This window comes from Aythya fuligula, chromosome 24, assembly GCF_009819795.1.
Source record: "Aythya fuligula isolate bAytFul2 chromosome 24, bAytFul2.pri, whole genome shotgun sequence".
Lineage (NCBI taxonomy): Eukaryota > Metazoa > Chordata > Aves > Anseriformes > Anatidae > Aythya > Aythya fuligula.
In genome coordinates, this window is record NC_045582.1 from 2,663,475 (window position 1) to 2,680,390 (window position 16,916).

The 16,916-nt window shown below is 51.3% G+C and overlaps 2 protein-coding genes across 5 annotated transcripts in view; one reads left to right on the forward strand and one right to left on the reverse strand.

The window, feature by feature from the left end:
* DNAJC7 (DnaJ heat shock protein family (Hsp40) member C7) overlaps positions 1–12,607 on the reverse strand; it is a 24,331-nt gene extending 11,724 nt beyond the window's left edge. Inside the window, exons 1-6 of the mRNA XM_032202636.1 lie at positions 12,502–12,607; positions 2,632–2,720; positions 2,028–2,152; positions 1,821–1,934; positions 1,189–1,263; positions 53–171 (exon numbers count right to left, since the gene is read on the reverse strand). Coding sequence (XP_032058527.1) covers positions 53–171; positions 1,189–1,263; positions 1,821–1,934; positions 2,028–2,152; positions 2,632–2,720; positions 12,502–12,584 — 605 coding nt within the window. The 5' untranslated portion in view covers positions 12,585–12,607. The remainder of the gene's footprint in view (positions 1–52; positions 172–1,188; positions 1,264–1,820; positions 1,935–2,027; positions 2,153–2,631; positions 2,721–12,501) is intronic.
* NKIRAS2 (NFKB inhibitor interacting Ras like 2) lies at positions 11,927–15,596 on the forward strand. Of its 4 annotated transcripts, none has more exons than XM_032202641.1 (4): positions 11,927–11,944; positions 13,259–13,379; positions 13,586–13,827; positions 14,386–15,596. In XM_032202641.1, exons 2-4 carry the CDS (start codon positions 13,286–13,288, stop codon positions 14,623–14,625), a joined length of 576 nt encoding a protein of 191 aa, XP_032058532.1. In that variant the 5' UTR covers positions 11,927–11,944; positions 13,259–13,285; the 3' UTR covers positions 14,626–15,596. The 4 variants fall into 4 exon arrangements, with proteins under 4 accessions (XP_032058532.1, XP_032058529.1, XP_032058533.1 ...); XM_032202638.1 differs by lacking the exon at positions 11,927–11,944 and adding an exon at positions 12,964–13,143; XM_032202642.1 differs by lacking the exon at positions 11,927–11,944 and having other exon boundaries at positions 12,964–13,379; positions 13,586–13,663; positions 13,761–13,827; positions 14,386–14,512.
* Positions 15,597–16,916: the final 1,320 nt, after the last annotated feature.

A 16,916-nucleotide genomic window follows, 5' to 3' on the forward strand; every position in this document is an offset into this window, starting at 1 on the left:
ACAGGACATACCACCAGCTGTTACACAAATTGTAGACTTTAAAGATGCTCACCTTGCTACAGACTGTGCTTCTGGGTAGCGACCCAGTAGTGCTAAACATTCGGCCTTGAGGATTTTGAATCGGTGACAAGCAGGAGCAAACTCCAACGCACGATCCATGCAAAATACAACCTGATATGAGAAAAACATGAATGTGAACAAAGCAAAGATCCAAAGGCTTAGTTTGAAGGATTGCCCCATTGCCACACTTGAGATTCCATATTTGTCTTTGAACAGGAAAATAAGTGTGCAGACAACTCTTCTGCTGGATATATGTACTTCATTAAAAGTCTTCCTTATGAGCATTTTTTTTTTTTAATGGCTTTGTGTTTAAAGGTCTGTGGCCCCTGCTGTGTTACTACACCATAGCACTATACAGAGGATTCGAGGAACACCTGTGCAAGTTCCATCCATTTAACCCTTCTGAAACTGTGGGCCCCAAAGAAGCAGCCAAGGAAGACAATTCTGCCCCTGTTTTCTGCATCAGAAAGACATGTGGGAGGGACAGAAATTCAATAGATTGAGACAGTTTGGACTGGACAGAACACAAAAAAGTACAGTGCAAGGCCTGATCTTACACTGGTCTGACTGCAATAGGCAGGGTGATCTAATAGGTCTTTTCCATCTCTGCCTCTCTGGTGGGGACATCTGCATGAGAACAGGGTCATTGTTCCACCAAGGTTCATCTGCCTTCCCGGCCCGTGACATCACGAGGGCCCGCTGTGGGAAGCACTGTGCTCCAGACTGAGAAGCCAAAGGCTTCTGGGTGAGGAAGAGCAAGAGCAGCTCCAGAAACAAAGATCACATTTCATGTAAGCCTTCCCAGTGAAGCGAGACAGTAGAATTAAATTATTAAATGCAGTTACTGACAAAACCTGTATCAAATTCTTCATGGTTCCACTCACCCTACAAAGCCTGAACCAGTCACCCTCTTTGCTTTTCGTTTGTTCAGGGCTATGAGACCATGAGCTCTGCCATTTTCACAGATACTACAGTTCATGACCCTCCTTCAGTAGCTGAAGTATGTTGTACAGCACCTCCCATCAGGACGCAGCTAGTACTGAGCAGGGGGATTAGACGTACATCTGGCCGAACTGGCCAGGTATGATATTTTCTTAATGCTACAGGAAACAATCAAGTCAATCTTACCTTTCTGAAATCCCGTTTCTCAAAATCCACTTCAGCTATTTTTTCATATTCTAGCACGGTACTGGCATTCTTTAGCTGAAAGACAGCAGAACACAGTAAGCCTTGCAGGACAGTCACTGGCCTGTAACGCCACCAAGCACACAAGTGACCAATCCCTAAAGTGATGTCGGAGCAAAAACTTCAGCAGACCACGAAACAAGAATGCAGATCACAAGAATACTTTTGCCAGCATTAAAATCAGTATGAAATCATGGGACCCAACTGGTAGCCCAAGAAAACGTACACTTGTGAATGAGATACAAAAGAGGCGGCAGCCTTCTACATGCTGCTTCATCCATTTCCATGCTCTCTTCTCACCATTCTTCCCCTAGTATGCTGGGGAAAGACCAGTTTTCTATTTTCTTAGCAGAAAAGCATGGAGGCTATCATCCACAGAAGTAAACTATGCAACCTGTCGGTTTACTGGGAAACAGACTTCGATACCACCTCATTTTTTCATTACATCACCCAATTGTTACTAACCATGCCCATGATTCCACCTTGCAAATCAGAAGCAAAAGACCTGCCAGTTCAATCCATTTCCTTCGACAGCCCCATCCCCCAGGAGTATTTCAGCTTTCAGAACCTCTTACCTCTTGCTGTGCCTGAGTATTCTTATGATCCAGTTCTAAAACTCGTTGAAAGCAGCGGCTGGCAGCCATGGCATTCCCTAAGGAAAGATGGCACTTCCCTTCCCGTAGATGGCCCTGAGAAGACAATTAAAAGGGAGTTGCAAGAGCTGTAATAGGAGGAAACAAGGGCATTCAGACGTGTACCAAATATGAATTTTTCCCACGTACCCGTACAAAGCTATCATCCAATCTGACAGACTGCTGAGCATCTCCCAGTGCTTCTCGGAATCTCCCCAACATCATGAGGGTGGCAGCTCTGTTACCGTAATAACTGGCATTGTTGGGACAGGTATCTGGAGAAAATGTAAGAGCAGAGTGTAATGTAAGCAGCAAACTCAAAAGTCATTGTGGGATTCAAAATCCTTCCCACTTCATGACACCTGAGTGGCCTACGATGGTGCATGAGGGCTTAGAATTGCAAATCAAACTATTGCTCCTCAACTAGACACAGGATTTAACTTGCATAGAGCAAAAGTTTGTGGCGTTTGGCCTGGCAGCACTGATAACCCTGCACTGGGACAGAAAGCTGGATTGTTTCTTGCTAAAAATATCTAGGGTAAAGGACAAGCAAAAAAAAGCTGCAAATGACCCACATGAGCACTAACTTGCATTATCAATCTGGTGAAGTTTTGCAAGGCAATTAAAGCCAGCAAAAAGCTTCCATCCAGCATGTGCTGTTAGAAACCCTGCTGGTGTATTTGGAAATCAATCACCAGCTTTGACTTTTAGACACTATTCAGCAAAGATCATCATCATCACCAACTGCTCTCACCTATGGCTTTTGTGTAATAGTTGTACGCTTCGTTGTAATCTTTCTTGGCGTAGTATGCGTTTCCTTGTTCCTTGAATGATTCTGCTTCTCTGAAAGGAAGTAAAACACAAGGGACAGAGCATCAGAACACATTCTGACCAAAACAAAATGATCCCCAAGCAATCTTGTTACAGCTCTTCAGCATTCCAAACACTTGTAGCTGGTTGCTGTGAGATTTACTCTGTATGCACTGCTCATGAGAAAAGAGCAAACCACATCCTTCTGGCTCTCGGATAGTTCAGCACTTGACTAGGGCCGTGAACAGGGACACGACCAACTCAGCCGAGCATTACAGATGTGCAATAGCAGTCCAACCACACCTTTGGACAACCTTCCTTCAGTCGCCTCTAGAGCTGAGCAAAAATTCAGGTGGATGTGGTTAACCAAGCAGCCTACTTGCCTAAGCGATGCATAACCTTAGTAGTCATCAAAGTCAAAAAACTGAGCGTTATCTTTCAGAAGTAGCCCCATATTGAGAAGCAGGGCCAAGAACAATTTCTACATTCAAAAGACAGCTAAATAGAGGAGAAATACGGGCACAAGTCTCAAGGAGAAGCTTGGCACTGCCTTGGCAACAGGTCCAGAAATAGTCCTCACACTCAAGAGCAAGCATTTGCAGAGATAGGACATTTAGAAACACACAACATATGGTTTAAAGCCGCATCCCTTAAACTCTTGAAAGCACAGTTTCCCCTAATGGAAATTAAACCCTTCCCTATCTTCTACCTTCATTTTAGATCAGCAGTCTGAGAGAGAACTCGTACCACGGTGTTGTGACGTTTAATTCAGTTTTTACTGAATCAAATTCAGTGATTTAATTCACTCGCTTCCCTCCTAGACTAATGTGTCAACACGACGAGACCGGCTCAAAAGCGGCATCGCCATCTCCAAGACGCAGCAGTCGCTGCTCGTGCCGTGCCTTTGAGCCTCCACTGCTGTAGCCAGAGCAACAGGCACTGTTTGTCCGCCGCCTGGAGCACTTGTACAAACAGAACTCTGTCCCCAAACATCAGGGCTAGGACTAGCTCAGGCTCCCTGCTCAGTGCCCTACCAGGGATGCAGCCGGCACATCTACGAGCCCCAGCAACCAGTGGCGAGCAGCCCAGCCAAAGTCATCCGCACGGGGCAATGCACAGATCACGAGAAGTACAGTTGAAGCTGACCATCACAGGTCATCCTACTCCTCTTTGAGGGACTGCCAGCTGATCTGAATATAGCCTTTGCTGAAGTGATGAAGCAGAGGCCAAGGAAACTAAAATAGCCGGGTGCACGGAGCGGAGTTGCGCTTGCGGGCTCAACCACGGGCGGCTTCCAGGCTGTGCCGAAATGCTTCAGCGTTTTCTTGAGGGAAGGATCCAGAAGAGAAGGTGTCTCTTTGCACCACTTATTGCGGCAAAGCTATTTACAGGGAAATCCAGGGTAAACAAATCCAAGCCAAACCAGAGAACACGGGGACAGAGCGAGGAGTCGCAGGGCTTTTTATACACAACTGCTTTCATCCGATTCCAGAGCAAGCGCTGGCGTATCAACTGCTTGAGAGCAATTCTGATGCCTGAGGAGCTTTATTTTGGTATCTGGCACTACAACTCTAACAGCCAAAGGCCCAAATCAGAGCAAGTCTCCAGCCTATCAGGTGCTATAAACACGGAGATAATCTTTCCCTTTAAAATTCTAGGCTTATCTGTCACACATGGTATAATGTAAGCGATGCAGGTCTTCGTTTCTGTGCCACCTTTACAAAATTCAAAATGAGATGCAGCTTCGGGCAAGTTTCAGGACAGGGCTTTGCCCAGGGGAAGCAAAGACTCATCGCTGATAAATCTTATCCTTAGGAAACCTAACAGGACAGAAGCCGACTGTCTTCACAGACGGCTGTAGCTGCAAAGCATTCGGTGGAAAAGCAGCGGGGGGCTTACTGTGCACTGATGCCATCCCATTTCTCTGCGCTATCGTGAGCAGCCTCTATCAGTGCAAAAAATAAAGATGGAAAGGAAGGCTGCATTTTAACAAGCTGCCAAAATCAAAGACCTGAGGGTGCTGAGCAGGTCTGATAAGAGTCCACCACCGCTTTGCATTTCTATTTTGGAAGCACCTAGAGATCGGAGCATCACGTGGGAGCTGCAGTTATCTGCTGGGAGCTGCGCTCCCTACGAAGCTGCCAACCCAGTCTCCTCTCCAAAAGGGGGAAACGCTGCCACGGCCCCGCAGCGACCGCAGGGCACGGCTCGGAGAGGCAGCGCGGCACCAGCAACGCTCAGCAAGCCTACTAGGGAGAGAACAAAGGGAATTGTGTTGCAACAAGTTCACATGTTTTTAACCTCATTGAGGCTTGCCATTGGCCATTCCCACACAACCGCCTCATGCAAAGGGTTGTTTTCACAGAAACAGCACAGTTTTGCCAGCTGGCAGAACAATAGACACAGGGAGCTGCCACTCCGAGGGCCTGGGGGGCCAAAGCTCTGGTACGTGATGTCGGCTTTCGTTTTTAAGTTTCACTCTCAATTACACTCCCGGCACGGGCCAGACGCACCCCTCCGGTAACTCTGTTGATGTCAAACAACGGAAACGCAACGTAATCACGCTGGCATGTTTCAGTGCAGTAGGATGAGGAAGGAAGAGGGTGCCAAAGAAACGGGTCGGCGCAGGGCTCGGCGGATCCTCTTGCCACGGCTCCTGAGGTCAGCAGCACGGCGCTGCACGAAGGCTGGTAGGTGATGTGCTCCTTCGTCCAGATGGAGAAGTGGCATCCCTCCTGCTCCCCTGCAGGCTGCTCTCAAGGTCTAGAAGCCATTATGGGCTTGCTGCATGGATGCGTCTCCTAATCGGTGGGGCTCGTGCTTTGTATGATCAAAAATGGGTCCAACAAAACCTTTTTTATTGACTGTTACACATCAAGCACTTCAAAATGCAGTGGAAGAAAATAACCAGCAATTCTGCTCTACCCTGGCAGTGAGAAGTTTAACCAAAAGTCTTTGTTTCTGTAATTATAAACGGGAAAGGAAATCACAGATCCCGTTTACATACCTTCACTCAGAAGCTCCTCGTTGTATGGTCTGAAGAGAAGGATGAAGGGTATTAATGGCAGAGCTCATCTCCCTGAGCCTCTGCGGTAACCTGCTTAGCCGACCAGCCCCTGATTCATAAGTCTTTCAGCAATTTTACCTGTCATGTCAGAAGGAAGCACTGCCTAAGAGCTGGAGGGCTGGCTGCCAGAACACCCCGTCTGCCAACAAACTGCTGGGAAGAGTTGGGAAAATGGGAGAAAGAAAACAGATGCACAGCAAAACCAACTCTCACAAAGCACCAGCATTATGAAATGCTAGAGAAAACATGCGAATACAAGAAATACTCACTTCTACTCTTTTTTTTTTTGGTCTGTTTCCCTTTTATGCCTTTATTTTAGCACAGATTGATAGACCAACAAGTCACAACACCTCAGCTACCTGTGGCAGAAAGGAAACATGCAAATATTTCTATTGCTCACATAGCTTAAAGCTTAATGATGAAAAAAGATGATGAGAGGAGAAAAAAAAATTCCTCCGCAGCACAAAGGCAAAGCCAGTTGCTAGAAATGCAGAGCTTGTGGTCTGAGATCCTAGACACAGAAGAGAAGCATCTCGCCCCAGTTGTGCTCCACTGACATAGAAAGCACACAGAAAACAGTTCTTGTTTACCACTTGCCATAACAAGAAAAAATGCAGATCTCCTGATATCACTGGTAATTGTTCCAATCCAAACAGATGCTGCAGCCTGAATGAGATCATTCTGCATCTCGCACTGATGTAGGCTGCATTCCCCACTTGCTACTTTTGAAACTGAAGAAGAATCGTGCTTTGCTAAAAATACGCCCCAGGCTGAATGGGTTGCTTTGTTCGGAGTGGGTCTTGTCTTCTCAGGGCCTCTCCACATCGAACGCCGAAGACAGGGAAGAGCCACCCCGAGGACCTCGGGAAGAAGCTGGTCTTTCATTGCTTGCGTGCACCAAGGGCTCACAGGGAGGGAACTCTGTGTTGTAACTCTCCCCCCGTGAAACAGTCGATTTTTTTTTTTCCCCCTTTTGTAACATTTGTCCGATTCTTCCCCCGTCACCCTGGAAGACCTGCCGTCGAGGCAGGCAGCAGCCACCCATCCCTCACGCTCCTCTGGTGCACCCAGAGGGCAGAGGGTGCCACCACCACCCTCCTGCCCCTCGCCACGCCGGCGCTCGCCGCCTGCCTGGTGGGAGAAGGAGCCGTCACAAGGCTCCCTCTATATTCCCCCTGCCCTCTGCTGAAAGCTCAGCCCCTGCTCGTTCGCAGAACAGCCGAGCTATGAGAAGCAGCCAGCCCGCGCAGCAGCGACACAATCCCACGTTTGCCTAACAACTTCTGCCTCCTCCTCAGAGCTCGCACACGCGGCCCCCACGCGAATGCCGATTGCGGCTTCCACCCCTCCTACTCCAGCTCAGAGGGAAGAACACGCAGACCTACCTTGCAAGGCACCTCGTTTTCCTAAACCACCGGGATCTGAAGAGGAAGCACCTCCCAGACCCCGCTCCTACACTAATATAGGGGTACACTCACTCAAAGCCACGCCATCCAGCTAAAAATTCCCCATTTCAGCAGGCAGCACGCTCGGTATCTCTCAGCTCTCACAACCATTACTTCATCTCCTGCCTCCATTACAGAAGAGACACCAAAAAAAAAAAACACAAAGTAGGATTTAAGGAACACTATGAAATCCTATTAGAAAACTCAAGTATCTCAGGGTCACCGGGGCATTGTCCAAAACCAAGAAACCCAAAGAAATCCCAATTTTAACCGGGCCAGCTTCTGCCCCGTGGACAGCCATGAGGTGCCTTGAGCCTGGCAAATCTGTCAGGCCTCAATTTCCATGGGGATGCCCCAAACCAAAAGGAACACACCTGCCTTTGCCAAGCCATCCTTGCAGAGACTTCTTCCTTAATAGCACACGGTGCCTCTATCCCGCAGTTTCCTTGTTGAAATCCAGACGAGATTCTCAGCTGTCAGATATTACTCAGCTGCTTGGGTAAAATAAGTTTGGTGATCTCAATACAGTTCACAGCAGGCAGATGTCTAGAGCTTAAAATTAGCTGTCGTATTTGCCACTGGACATATTATACTCTCCCCTCCCTTCTCTCAGGGCTCCAAAGGGAAGCCAAACACTCAGTGAGCCACGGAGATGTTCAGACAATAAATACCTCTCCGTGGGCTTTTCCAGGTTAGGTTTTCACTTTGCAGCTGGGGATTTTGAGTGAAGGGAATGTCTAATCTCATTAGTAGTGTTGGTGTTTTCTCTCTGGTGTGTGAAGGAAGATTACAGGGGCAAAAACAGGCCCCCCGAATGCAAAACAAAAAAAATCACCTATAACATATCCTGTGATCATCTCCCGGGGCTGGACAAGTCTCACGCTGACCCTATTGCAGCAGAGACCAGAAGGGATATAGAGCAGAACAGCAAACCAGGCAGCGCATTTCCCTGCACATCAGCACCCCCCATTGAGCAAGGAGTGGGTTTACTACCAGCTGCGACGGATCAATGGGAATGAAGACGTTGACTCACGGCGTGTCCCAAACCAGGGAAATCTCGAGTCTGCGTGTGCTAATACCTGGGGAGAACTTGAGTCTCCGTGTAATAACCCTGTACGGATCCTGTAAAGGCTCACCAACTGAAACACAAAATAGAAAGAGCTGCCTTGGGGCCTCAAGTCTTCCCGCAAGAGTGGCCATGAGCAAAATCATTAATAATCAATCCAAAGAGAGTACAAAAAAAGCCATGCTGTCCTCTACGCACGCCCCAGAACGTTCCCAATACCCGAGGACAAACTCGGATGAGGAAGACCGAAAGCCACAAGCACTAAAATATGCCACAAGCAGAGAGCAGGAGCAAAGAAATGAGCCAGTCCTCGCCCCGCAGCTGCGAGTGAAAACAGCCAGATGAGTCCTGAACTTTAATTACGCGGTTATGTAATGCACCTTGCGAGCAGAGCTCGGTATTAACCTACTTCATACTAATGGCTCAATCATTTCTGGCAGGGTCACACCAAAGCCTTCCTGGAAACCCACAGAAGGGTCTAGAACCAGCTAGAGATCGCTCTCTTCCACAAAGGCCTGAGTGAAGGAAGCCAGCCAGCTGTAAGAATTACACGGGAAGACGACCGCATCTACAGCATCATTCACCCAAAAAAAGGCTGTCTTGAGATAAAGAAAGGCTTGAATTGCTAGTACTGAGCATCTTCTTCAGGCTGCACGCAGCATCTACCTAATTCAGAGTATTCAAATACTCTGCAAATGTATGGGAGCCTAAGCATCGATGCGAGGAGCCTCTGCTGTTCCTCATATTATCCTAAGATCATAATTAGGCATTAGTAAAATAGGCTGGATTTACAGCCTGGGAAAGTCGAGTGCCCATTTGCAAGCAGAACAGGAATACTGGAACAGACTATTCCATCACTGAGGCTGATCCACAAACAGAGCCCCTCCAGCCAATTCATCCCCCAAAAGTCCTGGCAGCACTCCCTGTAAAAGCACTCAAGTGAAGGCATTATTCACAAGGAGCCCGAGCAGGACGCAACCCATTTCACGTAAAATAGCAGCGGAAAGATTCGTGCTAATCATCTACACCTGACAACCTCCAGGCAACATCTGTTGGACTCACCAGTGACCCACATTTAGCCGAGGTCTGAAACCTTTTTGACTTCTGCACCATTTACTTTGTGTGGCAAATTTCACGTTCATTGTTGTATTAAGGTTAACTATGCTTTCCTGCTGAGGCATCAACATATCTGAAGTCTGCAGCAAAAGCACTGTAAAAGCAGCGGTCTGCACAGATCATTTCACAATATTTTCCAAATGGTTTGAGATACCTCTTTTTAAGAGGCTTCTGCATCCTCCAACGCTGAAGAAAGAGGAGAAAGATCCAGTCTTAAACACGGGCATCGGGCAGAACCTCGAGCTGCCAGGAAGATGACAAGGAAATTCTCCCTGGCAAAACCCCAGCAACCCCCAGCTCTCAGATCCCAAGCTCTCAGATCAGCTGGGCCAAGGGAAAAGCAGCTCCCAGGGGTTAGAAACCTTTAAAATTTAGAAAGAAAAGCGACTCTGGGGGGATGGACCAGCCCCTGACTGCACAACTCGGGCCCTGCCCACCAGCTGCTGCCCTGCAGAGGCAGTAAGAGCACCACTATCTAGCAGATAAAATTAATACGGTTACATCAACCCTCTTGTATAAGGACCCGCACAACTTGTGCGGCCGCAAACAATAATTATCCTGTGACCACACTCTATTCCTGTCCCTTAAACAACTTGTGAGTGAGCCATTCAGCGTGTTTACAGCTGTTTCAGTGCATTACAATCATTCTGAAATACTCCCTGCTTTTGCCAATTTCATTATCTTAATTAAGCCACAGAGAACAGAATCACGCATTCAGACAAGGGTTAGTCCTTTAAGCAAAGTATCCGTACCGTGTCACACTGTAATTCCTAAAGAGAAGTACAGAACACAGAAACCCTCGATGCTAACTTACAGCAAGTAGGGGTTTTCATTTATTTTTGCCGTTTTCTGATAGAATCTAGCACAGTCACATCATAAAGGCTGCATTATACCAGGTTCAAGAGTATGTTTGCGTGTGCCCGTGCAGCCCTTACACAGCTCAAAGTGCTTTACAAACGTTAGGCACCTAATTAAGCCTCCAATTACTCTCCCTAATACAGCAACTATCACCCTAATTTACATGAGATCAATCGAAACAGAAGTTAAACAACTTATGTAAGCCTGGAAGGGTCGCACAGTCAAGAGACTAACGCACAGGAGATTCCTGACCTCAAGAAAATCTGCTCTGACTGTTTAAAGCCTAAACTTTCCAACCAAATAAAAAGAGAATAACTGCCTGTAGAACGTCATCTACTCACACCTGGTTTTATGTCATTAAAAGAGAAATGATATCCCAGAACGACAAGAGAGGAAACACTGTGATAGCACCTCCAGAAGCACAGAGGGACTGCATGGTAATAACCACGGAGGGTGGTACTGGCCTTACCATGCCAAGACAACCCAAGATGACCTAGACTGGCCCTGTTCTTCACTGCTGAAACTTCCCTTCAAGGCAGGACAAGGACCAAACGCTCATCTCCACAACCACACTTCTGCAATGAAAGTCAGGGAGGAGGAAGGAAGGGTGGTGTTAGAGGTCGCCGTAAGCTGACAGTGCCTTCAGCATGACTGTTCCATTTGGATGTTTTTACCATTTCAAACATCACGTTTAATTAGCCTGGAGGAACGAATCTCACACAATCAGGGCTTTCCCAACTTTACGGGCCGTGCAATTTGTCGGTATCCTATGCACAACGCACGGGTGCCTCTTCAGCAAGATTTAATTGAACTCCTCAGAATGACATCACCAGGAAGCTCGCTCCCTCCCCGTGCTGCTCCCCAAGCCTTCAATTTCTGACAGTAAATAAGCAGCGCAAAACACCTCGGGCCATCAATACTATTTTTGAAGATTGTATTCCTCAGAGGCCACTTTCGGTTTTGTTTCTCCTTCTGATTTTATCAGCTGCATAATTTTCTGGAACAATTGCCTCACCTTCCACAGAAGGAGCTCTCTCCTTCCCAGCTCCCCGGGAGATAACAGACTGCCAGCTTTAAATGCTGCAGAACCAGCAGAGTTTCCTAGACATTGGACTTTTCCCATTTCATTGCCTGCAGTGCCTGCAACACAGCTGCTGGCAGGAACGAGATTGCTCGCTCTTGAGATGAAAATGTGCAGCCAGAAGACAGGCCGGGATTCCTATACCTGCCCCAGCCGACACCACTCCCCTGGGCACGCTGAACCAGACCGCTTCAGAAATAAACCAGCTACTGGAACTTTTAATAGTCACTTGGAGGGCCTCTTTAATCACGTTAACGTTTTCAGAGCATGACACTGGCCTACAACTGACTTTTTTTTACCCCCCTTTCCATTATGTCCAGCAAAACAGGACAGCGTAAGAACTGCTTTAACTACCACGTAAAGATTTCAAATGTTTACAGGCCAAGGAAGTCAGGTACAACACAATGCTAAGACAACAGACACAGAAGAAGCAAAGAATGCTCAAACCTAAGGGTTTGAGGCCGCCCCTTCCACAGTTGAATCATTTCTTCCTCATCCTAGCAAAAGCTTTCTTTAGGAAATTAACCGGCGTGGCCTCAAGACAGAAAGGATGTTATCGGTATCGCAAGACACTCGAGCTGCAGTTGACTGAAGACAGGAGGACTGAAGGCTTCGCTCCAGGAGGTGCGGAGAGAGAAAAAGGCTGGTGGGGACGGGAATCCTGGTGGGGACGGGAATCCTGGTGGGGACGGAGGCCCTAGGAACTCGCACAGGACACGCAGCCAAGAGCTGCCGAGCTAACCCAGCACCTAGCAGCCAGCACAGCCCCTCGCTGTAGGTGCCACAGCTCCGGGCCCAGCGGCCACCACCTCAGAGCCCCGGCTCCGAGCCCCAGCCCCCAGCTGTGCCCTGTGTGGGACCGGGCAGGGGGGCGGGTGAAGGGTGAAGGCAGCACCCCACTGCCCTGCTCAGCACCCGGGCTGCCCCCCGAGCACCTTGCTCAGCACCAGCCCGGGGTCCAGCCAGGAGAAGCCCTACACAGAGCCTGCACCCCCCCTTCTTCATCTTCCTCATCTTCCTCCTCCTCCTCCTCTTCCTCTCGCCCCACACCCACGGAGCCCCGCACACCCCCCCCCCCTCCTCCCCCGTTTCCCAGAGGAAGACCCGCGGCCTTCCTCGCCATCCTGAGGAGGATGGAGGAGGAGGAGGAGGAGGATGGGGCCGGAGGGCAGCGGCCGTACCTCCTCGCCTCCTCCTCCTCGCTCTCGGGCTCGCCGGCTCCCTCGGGCGCCGCCATGATCACGTCGCACTCCGCCGCCGCCATCTTACCGCCAGGCCGGGCTGAGGAGGAGGAGGAGGAGGAGGAGGGGAGAGAGAGGGGGGGGGGGAGGACGGGGATGGGGACGCGAAGGGAAGGGGAGGACGGGGCCGGGCGCCGAGCCGGAACGGGCGGAGCTGGAGGCAGCCTTGGGGGGGCAACGGCGGCGCCGCCGCGAGGCTGAACGGGGCTGGGCTGGGAGAGAAGCGGGAATGGGGAGCGGGGGGGAACCCGGGGTGGGATGGAACCGGGGGTCTGGTGGTCGTGGAGGGAGGAGGGGGGCTCAGGATCGCTGGTCCGTGCCCCGCCGCCGCTGTTTGCTCGCTGCGGGGCTCCGCAGGGCTCGGGCTGGCCGCGGAGGGCGCTGTGGGCTGGGCTGGGCTGGGCTGGGCTGGGCTGAGCTGAACCGAGCCGGGCTTGGCTCGGGGTGGCCGCGCCTCTTCCGCCGCTGCCGCCGCGCAGGTGAAGCCCCGGAGGGGCCCCGGCTCCGGGCTCGCAGGGCTGGCACCGTCCCGGTTGTGCTCCCTCAACACCACCCTCACCCCCGGGGCTGCCACTTTGGGGGGTAAAAGGGGTTGGAAATTAGCGCTGAGGCCGGGTCTCGGCCGGGGAGAGTCGTCCCCCCCCCCCCCTTCCTCCCCTCCTGAGGCGTCGCCCGCGGTTGTTTTGTGGTTTTGCAGGGGGCTCCGGAGCGGAGCTGAGGCGGCATGGGGAAGAGCTGCAAGGTGGTGGTGTGCGGCCAGGCCTCCGTGGGGAAAACGGCCATCCTGGAGCAGCTGCTGTACGGCAACCATGTGGTGGGTGAGTGGCAGCAAGGGGCTGAAGGGGGGAAGGCCCTGACTGGGTTTGGGGTGTGGGGCAGCCCGCTGCTGCTGCCACGACCCCCAAAAACCCAGCACCAAGGCGGAAAAAAGGAGCAGCGTCCACCCCAGATCACCCATCAGGACAATTCTGTAGGCTGTGTCGTGTCCAGGGCCCCCCAGGTCACCCTGGCCACCTCTTGGCAGGTTCTGAGATGATCGAGACCCAGGAGGACATTTACGTGGGCTCCATCGAGACGGACCGCGGGGTGCGCGAGCAGGTGCGCTTCTACGACACGCGGGGCCTGCGGGACGGCATGGAGCTGCCCAAGCATTGCTTCTCCTGCACAGACGGCTACGTGCTGGTCTACAGCACCGACAGCAAGGAGTCCTTCAAGCGCGTCGAGCTCCTCAAGAAGGAGATTGACAAGTCCAAAGACAAGAAGGAGGTGAGCACCCGCGATCTCCCCAGGGGAAAGGGGTTGCGGAGTGGGGTCTGCTCCCTTGTTCTGTGGTTCTTGCCCAGAAAGACTCCTTTCCCCTGGCTTGTCACAAGGTGGTGATAGGGAGTCCTGTTCTGTAAGACCCATGGTTGTAACTGGCTGCTGTGCTGGGATGCTTTCAGGGGAGAGCTTTTGCTCTGTCACTGTGATTGTTCCACAGCCAACGGGCAGGAGGGCTCTGTGCCGGAGCAAGTTTGTGGATCTCTTGCTGATGGCTGGGGACAGGGGTCAGCTGCTTTGTTTATTTCACAAGGGGAATCAGTCTCAAGGGCGTTTACAGAGATCTCTCTTGGCCTTCTAGACTGGGCACTTCTGCTAGCTGCTGCAGCGCTATGCCTACAATCGCTCAGTGGGGCTGGTTTGACCCATAGACCCTAACAGAAGGGACATTAGCTGAAGGACATGGCCTGGCACTAAGGGTGCTGCCAAGCAGAGCCAGGCAGCACTATTCAACTCCGCATTTGTTACCTACAGGGATTCTTCTCACCCTTTTTTGTTGAACAGGTCACCATCGTGGTTTTGGGCAATAAGTGTGACCTGCAGGAGCAGCGCCGGGTAGACCATGACGCAGCCCAGCACTGGGCCAAGGGTGAGAAGGTGAAGCTGTGGGAGGTGTCTGTGGCTGACCGGCGTACGCTGATCGAGCCGTTCATCTACCTGGCCAGTAAGATGACACAGCCACAGAGCAAGTCTGCTTTTCCCCTGAGTCGCAAGAACAAGGGCGGCGGGTCTGTGGATGGCTGAGACTCGTCTTTCCCTTCCCTTCTCTCAGCACCTCCTCTCCCTCACCTCTCTCCTTCCCTTGCACGTACCTCCTGCTCAACCTGTGTGGTGTCGTGGAGCCTGCAGGAAGCCTCGTGGCACGAGGAACAGGCATCCCAGGGCTGGGGATGGTCTTTGAGGAGGAGAGAGGTGACCCATCTCCCTGCACTGAGACAAGCGCTCCTTTCACTGCCCAGGCCCTGCCAGTGTTTGAGGTGCTACAGGAAAGCCAGGATTCACTAAGTGACACTCCTCTGCTCCCAGGGCACAGGCTGGCACCTGTGGGCTGCGTGCTGCCCGAGGGGAGGTGCAGCACAAGGCTGGCCAGCAGGTTGAGATCAGCTCTGCACCTGAGTGCAGGCAGGCCAGAGGAAATGAGTGCCCCTTTCAAGAGCAGCTCTGTCTTGTATTTACTGATACTATCTAAGAAGAGCCCCTTTGTCCTCTCCCAGCTAGCTTTGTGGTGCTACAGCTTTGTCTCAGCAGATCACCCCTTACCTGGCCGTGCCCTCTACTCCTCAATGTGTGGTGTAGTTAGTCCTTGGTCAAGAGGAGCCTCCTGTCCCAGCGAATGCAGTGCAGAGCAGGATGCTGTTCCTGAGGCAGGGTCAGACCTTGGCCCCATGTCTTTTGGTGCTCACATTTTAAAACTGCAGCCCTCTTACTGAGCGTGGACTCAGTCCTGACCTGCGAGGTGCTGGGACTGCGCTTAACCTGCACACCCAGGTGCTTTAGGGCTGTGGCAGCTCTCACTGCCCGTCAGTCACAGCGTTGCCTCTCCTCTCAGAACCACCACAAGACAAAGGGAAGGTGGCCCAGTCCTGCCCAGCAACATGTTTCCCTTGGCTAGTCTGGATTTAGATTAAAAAAAAAAATAATGATGAGAAATCCCTGGCTTGTTTATACTTGTTCCTTTTATTTACTGAGTAACACAATAAAGCAATGAGATTCAATTATCAAAATATTTTCCTTTTTTTTTTTTTTCCCCAACAGTTATAGTACATCAAAAAATATACAGTGAACATTACAGGAGGGGTACTGGCCAAGTCCCTAGAGTCTGTTTATTCAATTATTATTTTTTTTTTTTTGAATCAAACTGTTCACATCACTCCAAGGTTATGTACAGAGGGGCACGCGTTATCGAGCGCTATGGACTATGCCCTACTACCTAGTACAGCATATGCTAAGTCAAAGGCAGTAAATGCTTTGGATAGCACAGGAGCAGGGAGGGATCTGTGGAGGTTGGAGGGGATGCGACAGAGGGAGCATGTTCTTATGCAGCTTGTTGCAGTATTATTGTTATTTAGAAGGAATGGCTTTCAAGGGTTAAAGTGCCAAGTGTAGGAGTGTATCAGGACTCCACTGGTGGAGGGGGGTGACAGGAGCAGCCGCTGCTGGCTCCAGCACAGGCTTTTTTAGAACAAAATGCAGGGGAACAACCCCACGGGGTGCCCAGCAGCTCCTGCAGGCTGGAGCGTGGCTGCAGCTGCCTGCTCCCTGTGCTCCCGAGGCTGGTGTGCGTGCAGGAGGGGAGGCGCTGCCCTTGGCTGCAGAGGAGGCCTGGAGGAGAGCACAGTGAGATGGGTAGGGGCTGGCTGGAGCTGGGGTGGCCACAGGCTTCGTGGCACCGAGATGCTGTTGGAGCCACGTCCCTCCTGCCCCAGCTCCTGTCCTGGGGGACGTGGGGTCAGCTGTTGGTCCAGGACACATGGGCTGTTGGACAGTGTCCCTGTCCCTGTGCAAGCCACTGCTGGGAGCTTTCTGCCCTCAGCTGCTCTCCCAGCCAGGTCTCCCCCCACCCCCAAGAACTCATCTCTGCCCCCATCTTCCCGTACACAATCTCCCTTCCCCTCTCCAGGTGTCCTCTTTTCCCTGGGGTGGAAGGAGATGCCCTGAGCAGATAAATCCATTCCCAGAGGCTCCTTTGCACTTCTGGCCTCTGTGGCAGGAGCACAGCAGTGGTGCTGCGGGGCAGTGCTGCTTGTGGTGGGAGCAGACGTGTCCTCCAGACGCAGGAGCATGGCTCTGTGCCACCGGGACCCGGCGGCTGCTCCCTCCATGCAGCAGTTCCCAAAGCTCCTGTCCGTGGAAGCAGAAGTGTTTCAGCCCCAGGAGTTTCCTGGCAGCAGGTTCCTGTTCAACCTCATCCAAGGCCTCGTCCTGAGCATTGGTGGAGCACACTGGGCAAAAATCCTCCCGAAATCCACGTTGCTTATGGCCAAGGTGTCAGATAGGTGTGCTTGTGCGTGTGGATTCCCAGGTGTGCAAACCAC

Coding starts and splice junctions, on each gene's coding strand:
- NKIRAS2 (XM_032202641.1), top strand. CDS start 13,286: ATGGGGAAGAGCTGCAAGGTGGTGGTGTGCGGCCAGGCCTCCGTGGGG. Junction 13,380..13,585: donor GTACGGCAACCATGTGGTGG/GTGAGTGGCAGC, acceptor ACCTCTTGGCAG/GTTCTGAGATGATCGAGACC. Junction 13,828..14,385: donor AGTCCAAAGACAAGAAGGAG/GTGAGCACCCGC, acceptor TTTGTTGAACAG/GTCACCATCGTGGTTTTGGG.